This window comes from Leucoraja erinacea, chromosome 19 (assembly GCF_028641065.1).
Source record: "Leucoraja erinacea ecotype New England chromosome 19, Leri_hhj_1, whole genome shotgun sequence".
NCBI lineage: Eukaryota > Metazoa > Chordata > Chondrichthyes > Rajiformes > Rajidae > Leucoraja > Leucoraja erinaceus.
Window position 1 is genome coordinate 158,779 of NC_073395.1, and position 18,822 is coordinate 177,600.

General features: G+C 42.8%; 1 protein-coding gene across 2 annotated transcripts; it reads right to left on the bottom strand.

Moving 5' to 3' along the window:
- Positions 1–1,867: 1,867 nt before the first annotated feature.
- Positions 1,868–18,771, bottom strand: LOC129706049 (leucine-rich single-pass membrane protein 1-like). Of its 2 annotated transcripts, none has more exons than XM_055650005.1 (5): positions 14,450–18,771; positions 12,930–13,062; positions 4,975–5,064; positions 4,546–4,659; positions 1,868–3,232 (listed from the first exon to the last, which is right to left on the bottom strand). In XM_055650005.1, exons 2-5 carry the CDS (start codon positions 13,060–13,062, stop codon positions 3,084–3,086), a joined length of 486 nt encoding a protein of 161 aa, XP_055505980.1. In that variant the 5' UTR covers positions 14,450–18,771; the 3' UTR covers positions 1,868–3,083. The 2 variants fall into 2 exon arrangements, with proteins under 2 accessions (XP_055505980.1, XP_055505979.1); XM_055650004.1 differs by having other exon boundaries at positions 4,546–4,674.
- Between the last annotated feature and the right edge of the window lie 51 nt (positions 18,772–18,822).

The following is an 18,822-nucleotide window of genomic DNA, read 5'->3' on the forward strand; positions in this document are numbered from 1 at the left end:
AGTTTTAAACAGAGCTGATAGTCTTCCAGCAGTCAATGAAGGTCTTGCTTTGTATCCCATAGTTCAGCCCAGTGAGTTGAGTGTCTGATGATATTGGAAATGTAGAAGTCAGATACCAAAATATCTCTTTTATACTTTAGAGATTTCGGCCCACTGAGTTTGCACCAACCAGCAATCACCTGTTCACACATGCACTATCCTACACACTAGGGACAACTGACAATTTATAAAACCTACAAACCTGCACGTCTTTGGAAAGAGGAAACCAGAGCACGGGGAGAATGTACAAATTCCATACAGACAGCACCCGATGGATGGAACCTGGGTCTCTGGTGCTGTAAGGCAGCAACTCCACTCGCTGCGCCACCATGCCTCTCCACACATTTTGCACAAATCCGCCAGAAGAGGAAACTGATTGTGCAGCTTATGATGGAATGACAGCAGAGGAGTTCGACAGATGTTCTATCTTTGGATTCTCCATAACTTTTCACAGAATGCCAACCTGTCCACAACATCAGACAAACACTTCCTCTGCCTCTGCAGCTGAAGGTGTCCAATTCAGCAAGCAATGTGACTAGATTAATCCTTGAATGGTGTTGTGGAAGAGAATCAAAGAACAATTTATTTATTTTCTGCTTTTTGATTTTAACTTATTTCAACAAACCGGGGAGAAATGATCATAGAGAGAACTCTCACTATGCGTTGTGTAAGAAGGAACTGCAGATGCTGGTTTAAACCGAAGATAGACACAAAAAGTTGGAGTAACTCAGCGGGATGGGCAGCTTCTCTGGAGAGAAGGAATGGGTAATGTTTTGGGTCGAGACTGCACAGTTAGTTAACATGGGCACAGGATTTCAAAGTTAAGACTTAAGGTTGAAGGTTTGTTTATTGTCTCATGTACCAATTAAGGTACAGTGAATTTCAGATTGCCATATAGTGGCAATTAAGAGCAAGAAGACACCTAAATAAATTTTTAACATGAACAGCCACCACAGCGACTCCCACGTTCCTCACTGTGATGGAACGTAAAAAAAAAAAAAATCTTCCCTTCTTTGATCTCCCGCAGTCGGGGCACTTGAACCTTCCGTTGTCGGGGTGATCTTGGCTCCCGTAGCCAGTGGTCGATCCCCCCACATCGGGACAATCAAGTTCCCGCATCGGGGGGATCTCAGCTTCCAGCACTGGGCGATCGCACACCGGGTCGGGGCTACTCTTGCGACTTGGAGCTTCCTGACATCAGTCTCTACCTGAGACTGTGAGCTCCTCGATGTTGAAATCCGCAGGCAGTGGTTGGAGTGTCGATCACAGGCAAGGGATCACAGGCTCCGATCGTAAGTCCACAGCCCTGCGGTGGGTTCAAAGTCAGTCTCGAGCCAGGCCGCCAACTCCATGATGTTAGGCCGCAGAGCGACCAGAGATACGATCCAGATTAAAAAATCGCATCTCCCTGGCAAGGTAAAAGACATTTTTTTAAATATACATCTTCACAAAACTTATTGTTTAAATTATTTGTTTCACTAAGTCAGAATAAAAGGACGGACCTTTAGAAAGGAGATGAGGATAAATTTCTGTTGTCGGCAAGTGGTGAAGCTGTGGAATTCATTGCCGCAAACTGCTGTGGAGGCCAAGTTGATGGGTATTTTTAAAGTGGAGATTGACAGATTCTTGATTAATACGGGTGTCAAAGGTTATGGGGGAAAGGCAGGGGAATGGGGTTGAAAGGGAAAGATAGATCAGCCATGATTGAATGGACGAGCAGACTGCCCTAATTCTGCTTATTAAAAATTCTGCACATTTGGAAGCCATGTTTCGTGACAAGGAGGACATGTCAGATATCTGGCATTATCTCAGAACAGATGCGACAGAGTCAAGTCAAGTTGAGTTTATTGTCATATGAACAAGTATGGTGAGATACAGGTGCAATGAAAATAGTCATGCAGCACGGATACAGGCCCTTCAGCCTGACGCATCCATGCCAACCACATCGGGCCCATCTAAGCTAGTTCCCTTTTGCCCTAGTTTGTCCCATATCCCTCTAAACCTTTCCTTGTATCCAAAGTGTTTCATATTGAATATACTATTGACAGATTTATTAATAATAATATATAATATATAACAATTACAGCACAGAAACAGGCCATCTCGGCCCTACAAGTCCGTGCCGAACAAAACTACAATTCCCCCAAGTCTCTGTAGTTTGGAGCTAGTTTGAAAGTTGTAGTGGACTGGAGCACCTGGGGAAAACCCACGCAGGTCACAGGGAGAACGTACACGCTCCGTACAGACAGCACCTGAGGTCAGGATCGAACCTGGGTCCCTGGCGCTGCGAGGCAGCAACTCTACCACTGCGCCACCGTGCTGCCCATCTAATCACAGAATCATTACATGGATGGCATGGTGGCACAGCGGTAAAGTTGCTGTCTTACAGTGGCCAAAGACCCGAGTTTAATCCTGACTACGGGTGCTGTCTGTACGGAGTTTGTACGTTCTCCCTGTGACCAGATCGGTTTTCTCTGGGTGCTCCGGTTTCCTCCCACACTCCAAAGACGTATAGGTTTGTGGTTTTGGTAAGTTGTAAATTTGTCCCGCGTGTGTGTAGGTTAGCATATAGGGTGATCGTTGGTGCGGACTCGATGGGCTGAAGGGCCTGTTTCCACGCTGTATCGCTAAAGTATCTATCTCTAAGCTGAATGCACAGCAGAAAGATGCAACATAATGTAGAAATGGATAGTTTCCTTGATACAGAATTTTTCACATTTGTTAAAATGAAAAAATAAATCTGCTACAAATAATATGCGTCATCACTGGTTCAAGTGGAAAAATGTTGCTTCAGAGTTGATGGATTATTCTCAGACAAGTTATTAATATTTTCTGGGTAATAATTCCTGCATGATGAACTGTTTTAGGGACATTCTTGCTCTGAATCTGTTGCTGACCAGACACATTCTTCCAGCATCCGGGCTGATAATGCAAGCACTGTTTGAATGACATTGGAAGCACTCTGAGACACATTTCAGGTGAAGTTTTGATTTTTCCAATAGTACGTTTGTAAACCTGTACAGCAATGAAGATTTTATTTGTTGTCAAGGGCTTTGGTTGGGAAATATTCCAGGCACATCACTGTTGTTTGAGAAGTTGAGGTGGTTCATCATCAGAATCTTCATTTCTTTCATTTCTTTCCCTTCTGCGGTTACCTTTGCCAAAATGTAATCGAGCTGATCATCCATCCTCACTGCAACAAGAGGGATTGTGCTGTTTAAATTTCCATTAGTCAAATTGAAATTGCTTTCATAAAGTCCATCCCGTTTCGTATGAAATGCACGCACAATCCAAATATGATTTCCATGCAAATATTCTGCTAGTCATGCACTTTGGGGATTTCACATTAAACAGCCATTGAACGAGGATGCCAGGTCTGGAATTAGCACGGGAACATCATGAACACAGAACAACGAACACGGGAGCCTTGTGGCAACATTGAAACCAGGCCTCTGCTCACTTCTTGGCAAAGCACCTGAAACTCACGCTCTGACCAATTTATCCGTATCACCAACTAAGGGTGAGCCTTGGGATTCCTTTATTGGTTCCCGTCCCAATATATCATATATCCGTGTTCTCCAGAGATACTGCCTGACTTACTGAGATACTCCAGCACTTTGTGGCTTAAGATTGGAAGTAGCCTAGGCAGAGTATGTCCTCTAGTTGGAGTCTTCAACATCCATCACTACCCATGGCTTGGTATCATCACCATCTGCCAAAGATGCTCTAACAACATATTTACCTCCAAAACGTCTCCTAAACCCACTGCCTCTACATTTGGGAGGTGGGTATGATCCTGATATCAGATGTCAGCAAACCTCTGGCACTGAAGTTGGTTTGGAATCTTTTATCCTTTAGAAATAGAGCAAACGTGGTCACTAGTTTCCCCTAATTTTGCCTTTAGCTTTTTTTTAAATCAGACTCCTATGCTGCCAGTCATACGTTGTTGACGTGACATTCACGCCGTGTCTGATATCTCCATGTGTCCAGCAGATCCAGTGATTCATTGATACTTGAGCATCCAGAAGAGGCATAATGAAGCAACACACAACAGACCCACCACATGTATCCTCAACACAGACCCACCACATGTATCCACAACATACAACACGGAGCCTGCACATGTATCGACAACATACAACACGGAGCCTGCACATGTATCCACAACACACGACACGGAGCCTGCACATGTATCTACAACATACAACACGGAGCTTGCACATGTATCCACAAGATACAACACAGAGGCTGCACATGTATCCACAACATACAACATGGATCCAGCTATCCACAACATACAACACAGAGCCCAGACGTGTATACATACAACACTGATGCGGCACACATATCCAGAACATACAACACGCAGCCTGTACAGATATACATGCAACACTGAACATGTACATGTATCCCACAACATACAACACTGAGGCCATACACGTATACACAACATACAACATGGGGAGCACATACAACATGCCACAACATACAAAATGCAACGCTCACCAATAAAAACGATGGCAAGTGCAGCCAGGACAAAGCTGACCATCAACAGCAACATCAAGACCGTCAGCAGCAGCCCTTTCTTCAGCCGTGAGGGCGAACAGCGACTGCCGTTTGCTGTGGAGTCAACAGCTGCAGGTGTGAGAATTAACAATGACCGTAAATGCAATATTTGTTTTATCTCCCTCATTTTAAGCTGATTTTTTTCATTTTTGAATAACCTATTATCTAATACACTAAGACAATTTTAATTGAAGAAATATACTAATAACTTAATGCTGAAGACGTGTGAGATCATTAGCACAACTTTGCATTTTAGTCGGACAATGTATTTGATATTATGCATGGTAATTATTTAATCCCTTTTGAAATGAACCTCATGACAAAAACCCAGGAGTGGAGACTGATCTTGACTCTGACCCTGTCACCTACCAATCTCCGATTCCTCCTTCTTGTTATCAGACAATAATTCCTTGGTGGAAGCTTCAATGTTCTCGGCACCACTGGGACATTCGACTGTATCTAGGAGAGAGTTACACGGAAATAACAATCACAATAATACTTTAGTAGCCAAGGATGTTTTGTAACATACGAGGAATTTCATTTGCCAAGTCAGTCATACAAATAAAAAGCAACAGAACACAAAATACATTTTAACATGAACATCCACCAGTGACTCCTCCACATTCCTCACTTGTGATGGAAGGCGAAAAATGTTCAATCTCTCCCCTTCGCTATCCCGCGGTCGGGGGTCTCGAGCCCCCCCGTTGACTCCTGTAGGCAGCGTTTGGGTCCTCCGTATCGGGGAGATCAGCTCCCCCGCACCGGGCGATCGAACCTCACGTCGGGGCTGGTTGAGTCTCTGTGTCGTTGGAGCTTTCGACTCGGCCTCTCCCGAGACTGCGAGCCCTTGATGGTAAAGTCCGCTGGCTGCAGTTGGAGCGATCCCAGCAGTGGGGCTCAAAGTCAGTCCAAGGCCTCCAGCTCCACTGATGTTTGGCTGCAGAGTGACCGCAGACACGACCCGGAAACATCGCATCAACGGCAAGGTGAGAAACTGAAAAAATAAGTTCGCCTTCCCCTTCCCACTCCCCCTTCCCACTCCCCCTTCCCACTCCAACTGATGTGACTGTCTTAGAAACATAGAAATTTAGTGCAGGAGTAGGCCTTTCGGCCCTTCGAGCCTGCACCGCCATTCAATATGATCATGGCTGATCATCCAACTCAGTATCCCGTACCTGCCTTCTCTCCATACCCCCTGATCCCCTTAGCCACAAGGGCCACATCTAACTCCCTCTTAAATATAGCCAATGAACTGGCCTCAACTACCCTCTGTGGCAGAGAGTTCCAGAGATTCACCACTCTCTGTGTGAAAAAAGTTCTTCTCATCTCGGTTTTAAAGGATTTCCCCCTTATCCTTAAGCTGTGACCCCTTGTCCTGGACTTCCCTAACATCGGGAACAATCTTCCTGCATCTAGCCTGTCCAACCCCTTAAGAATTTTGTAAGTTTCTATAAGATCCCCCCTCAATCTTCTAAATTCTAGAGAGTATAAACCAAGTCTATCCAGTCTTTCTTCATAAGACAGTCCTGACATCCCAGGAATCAGTCTGGTGAACCGTCTCTGCACTCCCTCTATGGCAATAATGTCCTTCCTCAGATTTGGAGACCAAAACTGTACGCAATACACCAGGTGTGGTCTCACCAAGACCCTGTACAACTGCAGTAGAACCTCCCTGCTCCTATACTCAAATCCTTTTGCAATGAAAGCTAACATACCATTCGCTTTCTTTACTGCCTGCTGCACCTGCATGCCTACCTTCAATGACTGGTGTACCATGACACCTAGGTCTCGCTGCATCTCCCCCTTTCCCAATCGGCCACCATTTAGATAATAGTCTGCTTTCCCGTTTTTGCCACCAAAATGGATAACCTCACATTTATCCACATTATACTGCATCTGCCAAACATTTGCCCACTCACCCAGCCTATCCAAGTCACCTGGCAGTCTCCTAGCATCCTCCTCACGGCTAACACTGCCCCCCAGCTTAGTGTCATCCGCAAATCCGTCTTCATCTTCAATGATTTACAGAGGATTTACTATGAAAGTTGTTTTGTTGTCTTCTAATACCCTGAACAGCATCTCTCATTCAATATCTTGTCACGGTTGTAAAAGTTTCCAGAGGCCTTGTAAAGAATAGCCACAGCCAATGGGACTTAGTTTACAGTTAAGTTACATGTTGCGTGTAATGAGGTACAGTGAAAAGCTCTTGTTGGTGCTCACCATTCAGCAATACATGATTACAATCGCTCCATTTACAGTGTACAGACAGATACATGATAAGGGAATATAGAGATTTCAGAGTGCGGACCGATTGTAATATGCGATTGTAGATCTGCCTCGGTGGCAAGCACACAATTAGTCGCCAGAGTTGGGCGCCATCTCTAAAGCTCACCATGCCCACTAAAGGAGGACACAAACTGAACATAATGGTTGTTGTTTTATCAGACTGATAAAGAATAACAATTATTCTCGGTTAAATTCGGTGTCACTGTGGCACAACTCAAGGGTAGGATCCTGACCTCAGGCGCTGTCTGCGTGGAGTTTGCACGTTCTCCCTGTGCCTGTCTGGGTTTCCTCCGGGTGCTCCGGTTTCCTTCCACATCCCAAAGACGTACGAGTTAGTAGGTTAATTGACTGCTGTAAATTGCCCCTGAATGTGAGTGGCAGATTTGGGGGAAATCAACAGGGATATGGGGAAAATAAAATGGCATGAGTGTAAATGGGAGATGAAAGATCCCTGCAGACTCGAGGGTGTTTTCAAACCTGAATAAATCGATAATAAAATAACTATATAATATTTACTTTATCTCCATTCTCTTCTCTGAAAGTTACCATTGTTAGCAGCCAGTTTGCCTGACTCTGAATCTGTAACAAATGTTACAGCAGGGATCATTGTTGCTTGTTATATCGGACTGGGCTGAGAATGTAGATTCTGTGATTAGTAACTCTGCAGACAATAGGAAAATTGGTGAAGTTGCAGAAAAAGCAGTTTGTCTAAGGATACAAGGAGACATGGAGCAACTGGTAAGTGGGAGATTGACAGGTGAGATTCAACCTAGGCAAGCGGGGTAATGCACTTTGGAAAGTCAGAGTAAATAGCAAGACCCAAGGAGTATTAGTGTATAAAGCTTTGTTAATTATTGTCACGTAGTGAAAAGCTTTTGTTTGCACGCTATCCAGTCAAAGAAAAGACGAAACATGAATACGAGCTGCCCACAGTGCACAGGAAAAGGGTACAATATTCAGTACAAGTCTATGGCACCCCTTTCAGAGAACTATGGATGTATAGGATAGCAAAAATAGCATTTGTATTTGAGGAGGAATTTCTTCAGTCAGAATCTTTGTGGATCGGTGGAATTCTTTACCACAGAAGGCTGTGGATATGTTTAAGATAGAGATAGAAAGATTCTTGATTAGTACAGGTATCAGAATTTATGAGGTGAAGGCAGAAGAATGGGGTTAGGAGGGAGAGATGGATCAGCCATGATTGAATGGAGTAGATTTGATGGGCCGAATGGTCTAATTCCGCTCCTATCTCATATGATTTGCTATGCTGGCCTTCAGAGGTGGAGGCATTGAGTGTATGAAGGGGGATGTCACATTGCAGTTGTACAAAACATTGTTTAGACTAGAATACTGGGTTCTGGACACCATGCTGCAGGAAGGATGTGGTTGCAGTAGAGAGAGTGCAGAAGAGATTCACCAGAACATTGTGTGGAATGGAGGGCTGTAGTTATAAGCAAAGATGTTACAGACTGGGTTTATTCTCACTGGAGTTTAGGAGGCTGAGTGGTGATGATACAGAGGGTTAAAAATTACAATGGGCATTGATAGAACAGATAGAATGTTTTTTCCAGGGCAGAGGTGGCTGGAACTAGAGGTACGGGTTAGGGTCAGAAAGTTAAAGTAAATCAGGGTTAGGGTTAGATTGCATCACTCAAGCTCGCTGACACAACTACAGTTAATGTAGAAGAAGTGGCAGACACTTCCTGCACGACAAAGATCCAGAACAGCATTGGTTTAAAGGTTGGTTGAGGGATCACAAGTGGACAACTCTCTTGCTCTCCTTTGAAGAGTGAAATGAAATTATTCATAACCATCTGAGAGGGAACTGAAGTGGGTGCAGATAGGGCAGAACTTCCAGGGTGGAAATATCAAATACTAGAGGGCATAGCTTTAAAAAACATTTAAGCAGATTTGCGAGACACGTTTTTACGCCAAGGGTGGTGGGTGCCTGAAACGTGCTGCCAAGTTGTACATAGAACATAGAAAATAGGTGCAGGAGTAGGCCATTTGGCCTTTCGAGCCAGCACCGCCATTCAATATGATCATGGCTGATCATCCAAAATCAGTACCCCGTTCAGGCTTTTCCCCCTATCCCTTGATTCCCTTAGCCTTAAGAGCTAAATCTAACGCTCTCTTGAAAACATCCAGTGAATTGGCCTCCACTACCTTCTGTGGCAGAGAATTCCACACAGATTCACAATTCTGGGTGAAAAAGTTGTTCCTTATCTCATTCCTAAATAGCTACCCCTTATTCTTAAACTGTAACCCCTTGTTCTGGACTCCACCAACATCAGGAGCATTTTTCATGCATCTACCCTGTCCAAACCTCTAAGAATGTTATATGTTTCTATCAGATTCCCTCTCGTCCTTCTAAATTCCAGCGAATACAAGCCCAGTCGACCCATTCTTTCATCATACGTCAGTCCCGCCATCCCGGGAATTAACCTGGTGAACCTAAGCTGCACTCCCTCAATAGCAATAATGTCCTTCCCCAAATTAGACCAAAATTGCACACAATACTACAGGTGCGGTCTCACCAGGGCCCTGTACAACTACAGTAGGTCCTCCTTACTCCTAAACTCAAATCCTCCAGCAATGAAGGCCATTAGCTTTCTTCACTGCCTGCTGGACCTGCATGCTTACTTTCAGTGACTGATGTATAAGCACACCCAGGTCTCGTTGCACCTCCCCTTTTCCTAATCTGACACCATTCCGATAATAATCTGCCTTCCTGTTCTTGCCAGCAAAGTGGATACCACATGTATCTACATTATACTGCATCTGCCATGCTTCTGCCCACTCACCCAACCCATCCAAGTCACCCTGCAGCCTCATAGCATCCTCCTTGTCACTCACACTGCCACCCAGCTTTGTGCCATCTGCAAACTTAGAGATGTTACATTTAATTCCCTTGTCTAAATCATTAATATATATTGTAAATAACGGGTCCCAGCACCGAGCCTTGTGGCACCCCACTAGTCACTGCCTGCCATTCTGAAAAGGACCCGTTAATTCCTACTCTTTGCTTCCTGTCTGCCAACCAGTTCTCTATTCAAGTCAATACCCTACCCCCAATACCATGTGCTCTAATTTTGCAAATGGTGGAGGCAGGGTGATAAGGCTGAATGATGTTTAATATAAAAATATAAAATGGATTCCTGGGCTAGATTACACATATTTAGTCTCGTAGCAGGCTTTTCTCTAGTAGATTGATACAGAAAGGCAAGGCCAGGATGCTGTGTATTGAGATAATGACCAATGACTTTGAAATGCGTCTACCAATTGATGAGGGGTATTGAAACTATGTCCGATGCCTTTGAGGTATGCAGTGACTGATGACTTTAATATGCAAGTGCCTTGTACCAAATGACCGATGCCTTTGATGCGACTGTTGATTGACAAGACAAACTCAGATGCATCCTGTAGTAATGTGTATTTACTGTACCTCTGACCATGACTAATGTCTTTAGAATGTGCTTAGGTGACAAAAGAACAGTAAATACCATGTAATTCTGTGTTCAGGGAAGTGGAGAGAGGACAGTCAAGTGTCTGTGTTGCTCACTTGGCTGGGGTTTGTTTTCCTTGCCACTTCCATCGGCCGATAATTAGTAAAGTTTTGAATTGGTCTACCAAACTGCTTTGTGAGATGTATGTTTATTAAGAAGTGAACCTGCTTGTTTAGTTATAAGTTAACCTTTCTCAAAGGGACAGCATACGATGGCCCCCTCGCCAACGGTCTCGGCTTTTTCCTTCTTTGTATTTTTTATTTGTTGTAAAATGTATGTTTTAGTTTATCTCTAGTTTTGTATTATATGGCGGGTGGTAGAAATGTTTTTAATCTGTTTCCTTGACAGAGATGTGACTTTTTCCGTGTCATATCTCCGTCTGCACTGCGGCCTAACATCGTGATGCTGGCGGCTTCTTGCTGGGACCTCGGAGCTCCAACCGCGGAGGCCTGCGGACTTAACAACGTGGAGCTCGCGGTCTCTGGTTAGAGATCGACTTCGGGAGCTCCAAGCAGCGGGAGCTTTGATCGCCCCGACGTGGAATCTTCGATTGCCGGCTGTGGATGGTTTGACTCTCCCGACCGCGGGAGAAAAGAAGACTTTATTGCCTTCCATCACAGTGGGGAGGAGCTACTGTGGTGGATGTTTATGTCAATTTTTTATGTAGTTGTGGCTTTTTTGGTATGAATTTATGGCAAAGCAAATTTCTCATATGTTGCAATACATACTTGGCTAATTATTATTATTATTATGATACAATAGTGGTGTATCAGACTTTAAGATAGGGAATGGAGACGTATGGATTACGTGCAGGAGAGTTTGTTTTAGTGTTCAAGAAGGAACTGCAGATGCTGGAAAATCGAAGGTACACAAAAATGCTGGAGAAACTCAGCGGGTGCAGCAGCATCTATGGAGCGAAGGAAATAGGTGACGTTTCGGGCCAAAACCCTTCTTCAGACGTTTGTTTTAGTGTCATGTTCAGCAGTCATTGTGGGCTGAAGGGCATGTTCCTGTCCTGTTCTACATGTCAGATAGTGCAGCTCGCCCTCTTACTCTCTTGAGGTATGCCTTGATTTTGTTCTCAAGGAAATTCAACCTTGGTTTCGAGCATGGAACACTCAATAAAGTGGCACTGCATTGCAATCTATTTTGAATTTTGGAACCAAAGAACAAGCAGCTGTTACTAACTTGTGTATTTAGCACGAATCACTAAGCAGAGATTTCTACCCTGGGGCACAAACTCACAATCTGCTGACTGCGGTGAGAGTGCTGCCAACTGAGATTTCACGGCAGCTGGAAAACTGAGAAAATGCTACTTTTCGATAATCTATTATACCAAGACTTTCATCGTTTGTTTCTATGTGTGTGCGTGCGTGCCTGTCTGTGATCTCTGATTTAGTGATGTCGTCAGATTATGCCAAAATGGTACATCATAGCGCTACAATTTTTGGACCACCTTACTCACAATTGTTATGTGGTGGTTTGTATCAAGGTTCGTTTAGATTGATGTTATATTTTACAAGTTATTGACATTTAAAACTTTCAAAAAAATTAACAGCACCCCCACTTACCCGTAGCAGCGTATGACATCACAATGGGATCTTATTTACATAAACTGCCCGTTCATTTACAAAATAATTGAGGTTTTCATTGTGGGGGGGGGGGTGGCGGGGTTGGGATGTGAGCGCCAACGCATCACAATGGGATCTCATTTACATTTTTTAAAATCGCTGTCCCCGATAAAAGCACGCCGGACACAGACATGGACAGGGCCCTTGATCTTCACTCCCCCGCCAGCTGCTCGCTCCAGACCGGAATACTGCGTTGGGGGAATGAGGCCCAATGGGTCCCACTTGTGGTAGGGAGAGGAGAGGGTTATGGACAATGTTAACAAAGACAGGACTCTCAGTCCAATGACAGATTTGTAACATTGTTGTAAGGAGAGGGAGGGAGGGGACAAGGAGAGGATTGTTGTTTAATGTTATTTAAACAGATAGAGGGAGCGGAAGGAGGTAGGGAGGGGAGAGGGGTTATAGATGGAGGGAGGGAATGACTGAGGGTAGGGGAAAGGAGAGGGATAGGTGAGGGTGGGAGTGGAGGAGGAGAAGGGAAAGAAGAGGGAGGAGGAAGGAGTGCTAGGGGATGAGGGGAAATGAGATGCACCTGTGCAGTTGGGGGAAATGGATGAGTGGTGGAATATTGCATTGGGGGAAACGGATGAGTGGTGGAATATTGGATTGGGGGGGGGAAACGGATGAGTGGTGGAATATTGCATGGGGGGGGGGGGAAACGGGTGAGTGGTGGAATATTGCATTGGGGAAACGGATGAGTGGTGGAATATTGCATTGGGGGGAGAACCGGGTGAGTGGTGGAATATTACATTGGGGGAAACATGAGTGGTGGAATATTGCGTTGGGGGGGGAAACGGGTGAGTGGTGGAATATTGCGTTGGGGGGGGGGGAAACGGGTGAGTGGTGGAATATTGCGTTGGGGGAATGGGGCCCAACAGGTCCCACTTGGTCTAGTACTTACTTAAAATTGGGCCACAGGGTTCATCGCAAGTATTGGCTCTGTGCAAGTTATTTATCGAATCAACCACGTATAGTCTGCTGTCACCATCTAAGTCAAAAAGGGTTAAGTCCTTGAAACCGTTCTGCATTTTCATCTGGTAGAAAGAAGAAACTTGTATAGTATACCAAATTATAAACCTGAAGTAGTTCATACACTCGATACTCTGGATTTTATTAAGCAATTCGCTTATTTTTAGATATTTTTTCATATGCACGTTATGTGTGACTGTTTGAAAGATTCTTCTACCCAAAATAAGATTGAAGGAAAAACATTTTCAATCTGTAACCCTAATATAAGAACCATTAAAAAAAGAATTGTCACATATGCCATACTTAGTAGCCACAAAGTATGTAACCCCAATTTAAATAATTAAATAACAAGACATACAAGATCCAGTATTTTCTAGATCAGTGGTAATCTTTTTGTGCAGAGATTTGTGATTCAATTCATTTTTGAGGCTGCTTTTTTTCACTGAAAGTAACCACTGATATTTTTTGACATGTCCCACATGCCTGATTCACAACCCTGTCCCTGGTTCACACAGCATATCAATAGTGCTGAGTCATCTTGCTAAACCCTCAACATCTGTAAGGCTGAAAAATCTGGATGTATCCAATGATTGAGTCAGCGCCAATGATCTTAGGTCAGCGTTATGGAGAGAGGAGCTAGGAAGTTAACAAACAGCTCAGTTCGATGACTTCTAATTGCACCAGCCATTGATGTGTTAATTCTGTTTCTCACTTCACAGATAATACCTGAACTGTTGAGTGCTTACATTTTTTGGGTGCTGAAAATATAAAATATGCGGATTCTTATTTGTCGATATTAGCAAGGTTCATTATTCATTAAAAAAAAATAACTAGACATATAAAACCAATATTGAAGTATAAAGAAGCAATATGATAAAAATCATTTCTGGACTTGGTCCCTTTCTTAAAATTGTGACAATTTTATAAAAACATGCTCATTGTTATCTCTCTAAAAGCAATTTTTTAAAAATCAGCTCTTCAACTTGGCTAATAAAGATCTGCTGATGCACGGCAGAAGTTAGAGCTTAATTTAACATCTCTCATCTGCTGTCTATAAAGGGTGAGGACAAGTAACTAATTCAGAGGCAAAGCCGTCTTTATAACCAAATGTGACTAAATGGCATAGGCAAAAAGTGTTAATGAATTTGACTTAAACCAACCAACGAGGCTTTGAAGAATTGTTAATTGAGTTTGAAAGAAATACACTATTTGAAAATAAGTAAATTTATCCATTAATTTGATCATCATCCAAAATGATTTGCTTCAAGATTTGTTCTGATTTAACACTTTTGTTCACAAATTAACTTTGTAAAGAAACTTCTATCACATTGCATATTATTAAACCAAGCTCTTGAGTCTCCACTAGTTACGTGAAGGGTTGTTGTTACTCAAGTGTCTTAACTGTAGCAGTTGTTGCTGCAACCACCGCCAACAAAAATAAAATCTACTTACCAGGCTTAATTATAAATAGATTCGAATTCTGGTTCACATAAATAAAACCAACAGGCTACTAAACTGTTCCCCAGAAAAATTGCGAAGTTGAGGCAATATTTGAGTTTGAACGGTTAATACTTGATATTCCCTTTTGTGAGGCAGCGTTCTTCTGGACCTGCCGAGAGCCTCAGGAAATCAACCCCCAACTGATCCAAATATAGATCTGACCACAGATAGCACTCGGGTTTCCAAATTTTAAATATCAACTCCGATATGGGAATATTCACTAAGAACCATCTTATAGCAGAGATCTGTGTATAACTGCATTGTGTATTACAAATAATTTATGGCAAATTTCTTGTTTTATTTATATCATTCTCCCTTACTTTAATAAAAGCTAAATTAGTGAATTAAATTACCTAATGGTATTTATGAGCAGGGACACAGATCTATGGAAAAGGATACTAGAATGAAACAATAACCTTTCATCAATCAGTCTGAAGAAGGATCCCTACCTGAAATGTTGTCTATCTATTCCCTCCACAGATGCTGCCTGATCCACTGAGTTACTCCATAATCATTCTGCGCAGTTTCTTCAGCCCAAGTTGACAAAAGATGTCCCATCTAGTCCAATCTGCCTGTGGTTTGACTCATATTTCATGAAACCCTCTAAAGAATGAAGGGTTCTGACCCAAAACATCACTTAAGTTATTCCAGCACGCTGTGAAACGTTCCCTTATCCACGTGCTCCAGGGAAAGGGATGGAGGGTTATGGTCTGAGTGCAGGTAGATGGGACTAGGTGAGAATAAGTGTTCGGCACAGACTAGAAGGGCAGAAATGGCCTGTTTCCGTATTGTAATTGCTATATGGATGCTGCATGCCTTTGTGTCCTTTTGTGTAAACCAGCATCTGTAGTTCTTTGTTTCTACATATCTATTCAACAATTTAAAAAATATATACTGTTATAGTACCTGCCTCAACTACTGGCAGCTTATTCCATATACCATCGCCCTCTGAAAAATTTGCCCCTCAGGTCCCAATTAAATCTTTCCCCTCACCTTAAACCTACATGCTCTGGTTCTTGATCCCTACTCTGGATAAAAGAATCTGCATTTACCCTCTCCATTTCCAGTATGATCTTTCGCTTTGCTCCATAGATGCTGCTGCACCCGCTGAGTTTCTCCAGCATTTTTGTATACCTATTATCTTATACACCTCTAGATCACCCCTCATTCTCCTGCGCTCCAAGGAATGTCCTAGCTTGCTCTGCCTCTCCCTAAATCTCAAGCCCTCAAAACATCCTTATAAACCTTCTCTGCACTCCTTCCAGCTTAACGTCCCAGCTATAACAGGGTGACCAAAACTCCAGTACTTTGTGTTTTGCTCAAGATTCCAGCATTTGCATTTCCTTGCGACTCTAACCTTTCAATTATGTTTGTTGGCTCCAACAGTGATTGGAGATAGTTCTTTAACCAGAGATGGCAAAAATCTACACAATGCTATAGGAATGATTAGCAGGGAAACCATTGAAAACACATAAAGCTGAGCATAAATCTTCAGGTTACTTGTACATTGTGGAAAGCCCGTCAGGCCTTTCCACATACTGGATAGCACACAACAAAACAAGCTTTTCACTGTACCTCAGTACACATGACAATTATAAACTAAACTAGAGGTCATCAAAGCAGATTTTCTGGGTGAGACTTGTTCGTATCACACTAATCCCACACAAGTCTAAGATAAACAGCAGTCTTTACCACACACAAATTAACAATGATGGGCTGCGATGCATTTACAAAATCAAAGCAATCTTCAAAAAAAAAGTGCTAAAACAAATTTTTTTAAATTGGAAAAAAAATGCACACTAGGGTCCAAGAGAGCGATTTTTCTAAAATGCCATTTCCTTTTAAATGTCAAATGATTGTCATCTAGTACTTTTTGATCAGCTGTGAATGAAAATAGTGCTGTGTGTGTGGTATACACACACCCCATTAAACAACAACGGGTTGTGCATATCACTGATAAACATCAATGTAATTGCAGAGGGGATTTCCTCTGGGTTTTCAATACAGCCGTTCCAGTGCTGCGGTAGCAGAGTATTTAAGGCAAATGCTGCCCGCACAATATGTCTGTTACATACATACATACACCAGTAAGACTCCACACTCAGAACTGGGATACTGCAAAACCTGCACCTATTTTGTTTTCATTCAGATGATCCAAGATAGCAAAAGCAGATTTTCTGGGTGAGACTTGTTCGTATCACACTACTAATCCCACACAAGTCTAAGATAAACAGCAGTCTTTACCACACACAAATTAACAATGATGGGCTGCAATGCATTTACAAAATCAGGGCAATCTTCAAAAAAAAAGTGCTAAAACAAATTTTCTAAAATTGGAAAAAAAATGCACACTAGGGTCCAAGAGCGATTATAGGAGCAGGGAGGTTCTACTGCAGTTGTACAGGGTCTTGGTGAGACCACACCTGGAGTATTGCGTACAGTTTTGGTCTCCTCTAATCTGAGGAAAGACATTCTTGCCATAGAGGGAGTACAGAGAAGGTTCGCCAGACTGATTCCTGGGATGTCAGGACTTTCATATGAAGACTGGATAGACTCAACTTGTACTCGCTAGAATTTAGAAGATTGAGGGGGGATCTTATAGAAACTTACAAAATTCTTAAGGGGTTGGACAGGCTAGATGCAGGAAGATTGTTCCCGATGTTGGGGAAGTCCAGAACAAGGGGTCACAGTTTAAGGATAAGGGGGAAATCTTTTAGGACCGAGATGAGGAAAACATTTTTCACAGAGAGTGGTGAATCCCTGGAATTCTCTGCCACAGAAGGTAGTTGAGGCCAGTTCATTGGCTATATTTAAGAGGGTGTTAGATGTGGCCCTTGTGGCTAAAGGGATCAGGGGGTATGGAGAGAAGGCAGGTACAGGATACTGAGTTGGATGATCAGCCATGATCATATTGAATGGCGGTGCAGGCTCGAATGGCCGAATGGCCTACTCCTGCACCTATTTTCTATGTTTCCAAGATGCTCCAGTGCATTTGCAATTTTTTTTCAAGCAACACAATGGAAATTTTTCCGTTTTCTCACTTCCCAACTCCAGTGAAATACACAGCTGTATTGTAAACAGAGTTGTGGAGTCGACACCCGACTGATTCCACAGCCCTGATTGTAAATGTGCATATTGTTTTAATGTGACAAAGTATTTATGACATTTACATCCTAGTTTAATTGAAGCTACTTGGATTGATGTAGTATCTTTAATGCAGCAAAATGTCCCAAAGTGGTTCATAATAATGTTAACAATTAACATCCAACACTACTGCATCAAGGTAGATGATCAAAAGCTTATAGATGCAAATTTTAAGGAGCATCTTAAAGGAAGAGATCATAACATTCAGGGAAAGAATTGCAGTTTGGCAAAGAAAACCATATGACAATGGCAAGCAACTAAATGCTAGAGTAACACAGCGGGACAGGCAGCATCTCTGGAGAGAAGGAATGAGTGATGTTTCTGGCCAGGACCCTTCACTAAAACAGGGAATGTAAGATACCAACATTGGATGGAGGTGGGTTTCCAGGACTGGAGGAGGGGGGGGGGTGCTGAACACAAGTACAGACTTTTAAAACTGAGGCTTTAGCCCACTGGTGGCCCAAGTAGATCAGGAACACATGGTTTGTGTGGGACAAGACTCCACACATGTACTGCAAGGGGAAGCACATTCAGATAGGGTGGACAAGTGTAGTCAGAACATCAATGTAAAAGTCAAGCCTGTGGTAACAAAGACACGCACTATGGCACTGATATGTTTAGGCAGGATTGGAATGGGTCAAAGTGAACAGATCTGAGAGATTAAAATGTAAAATGCAACACAAGCTTCAGACAAATGGCATAGAGTGGAATTATGTAGCAGGGGCAAAGTTTAGGACAGGGACTTTGAAATCAGGGAATATAGGAAGCATGGGATGAAATTAGAAAGCAAATGAGGAAAGAAAGGAAAATGTGCAAATAAAAAAGTGAACAAAATCAAGGACCACCCAAAGATGTGTTGAACATAAAATATATAACAGGATAAACAGGTAAAGCATGGAGGTTATTCACGACTAAAAAACTGATACATATTGGTAAGAATACCATGTGGAAACAGTTCTGAATAAATAGCTTACAAGTCAACACAGACACAGACAAGTGAAAGGACATGGAACATTGATTGTATTTAACAGAGCAGAAGGGGAAGCATTAAGAGAATCAGCATATTTGAAGGTGTCCATGACAGGACAGTATGCTTCACTTCGATAGCAACATGGTGCATGACTTCAAGGACTGTAAATGCAATTTTGCTTTTCACCAGCATGGAAGAGAGTTGTTCCCTT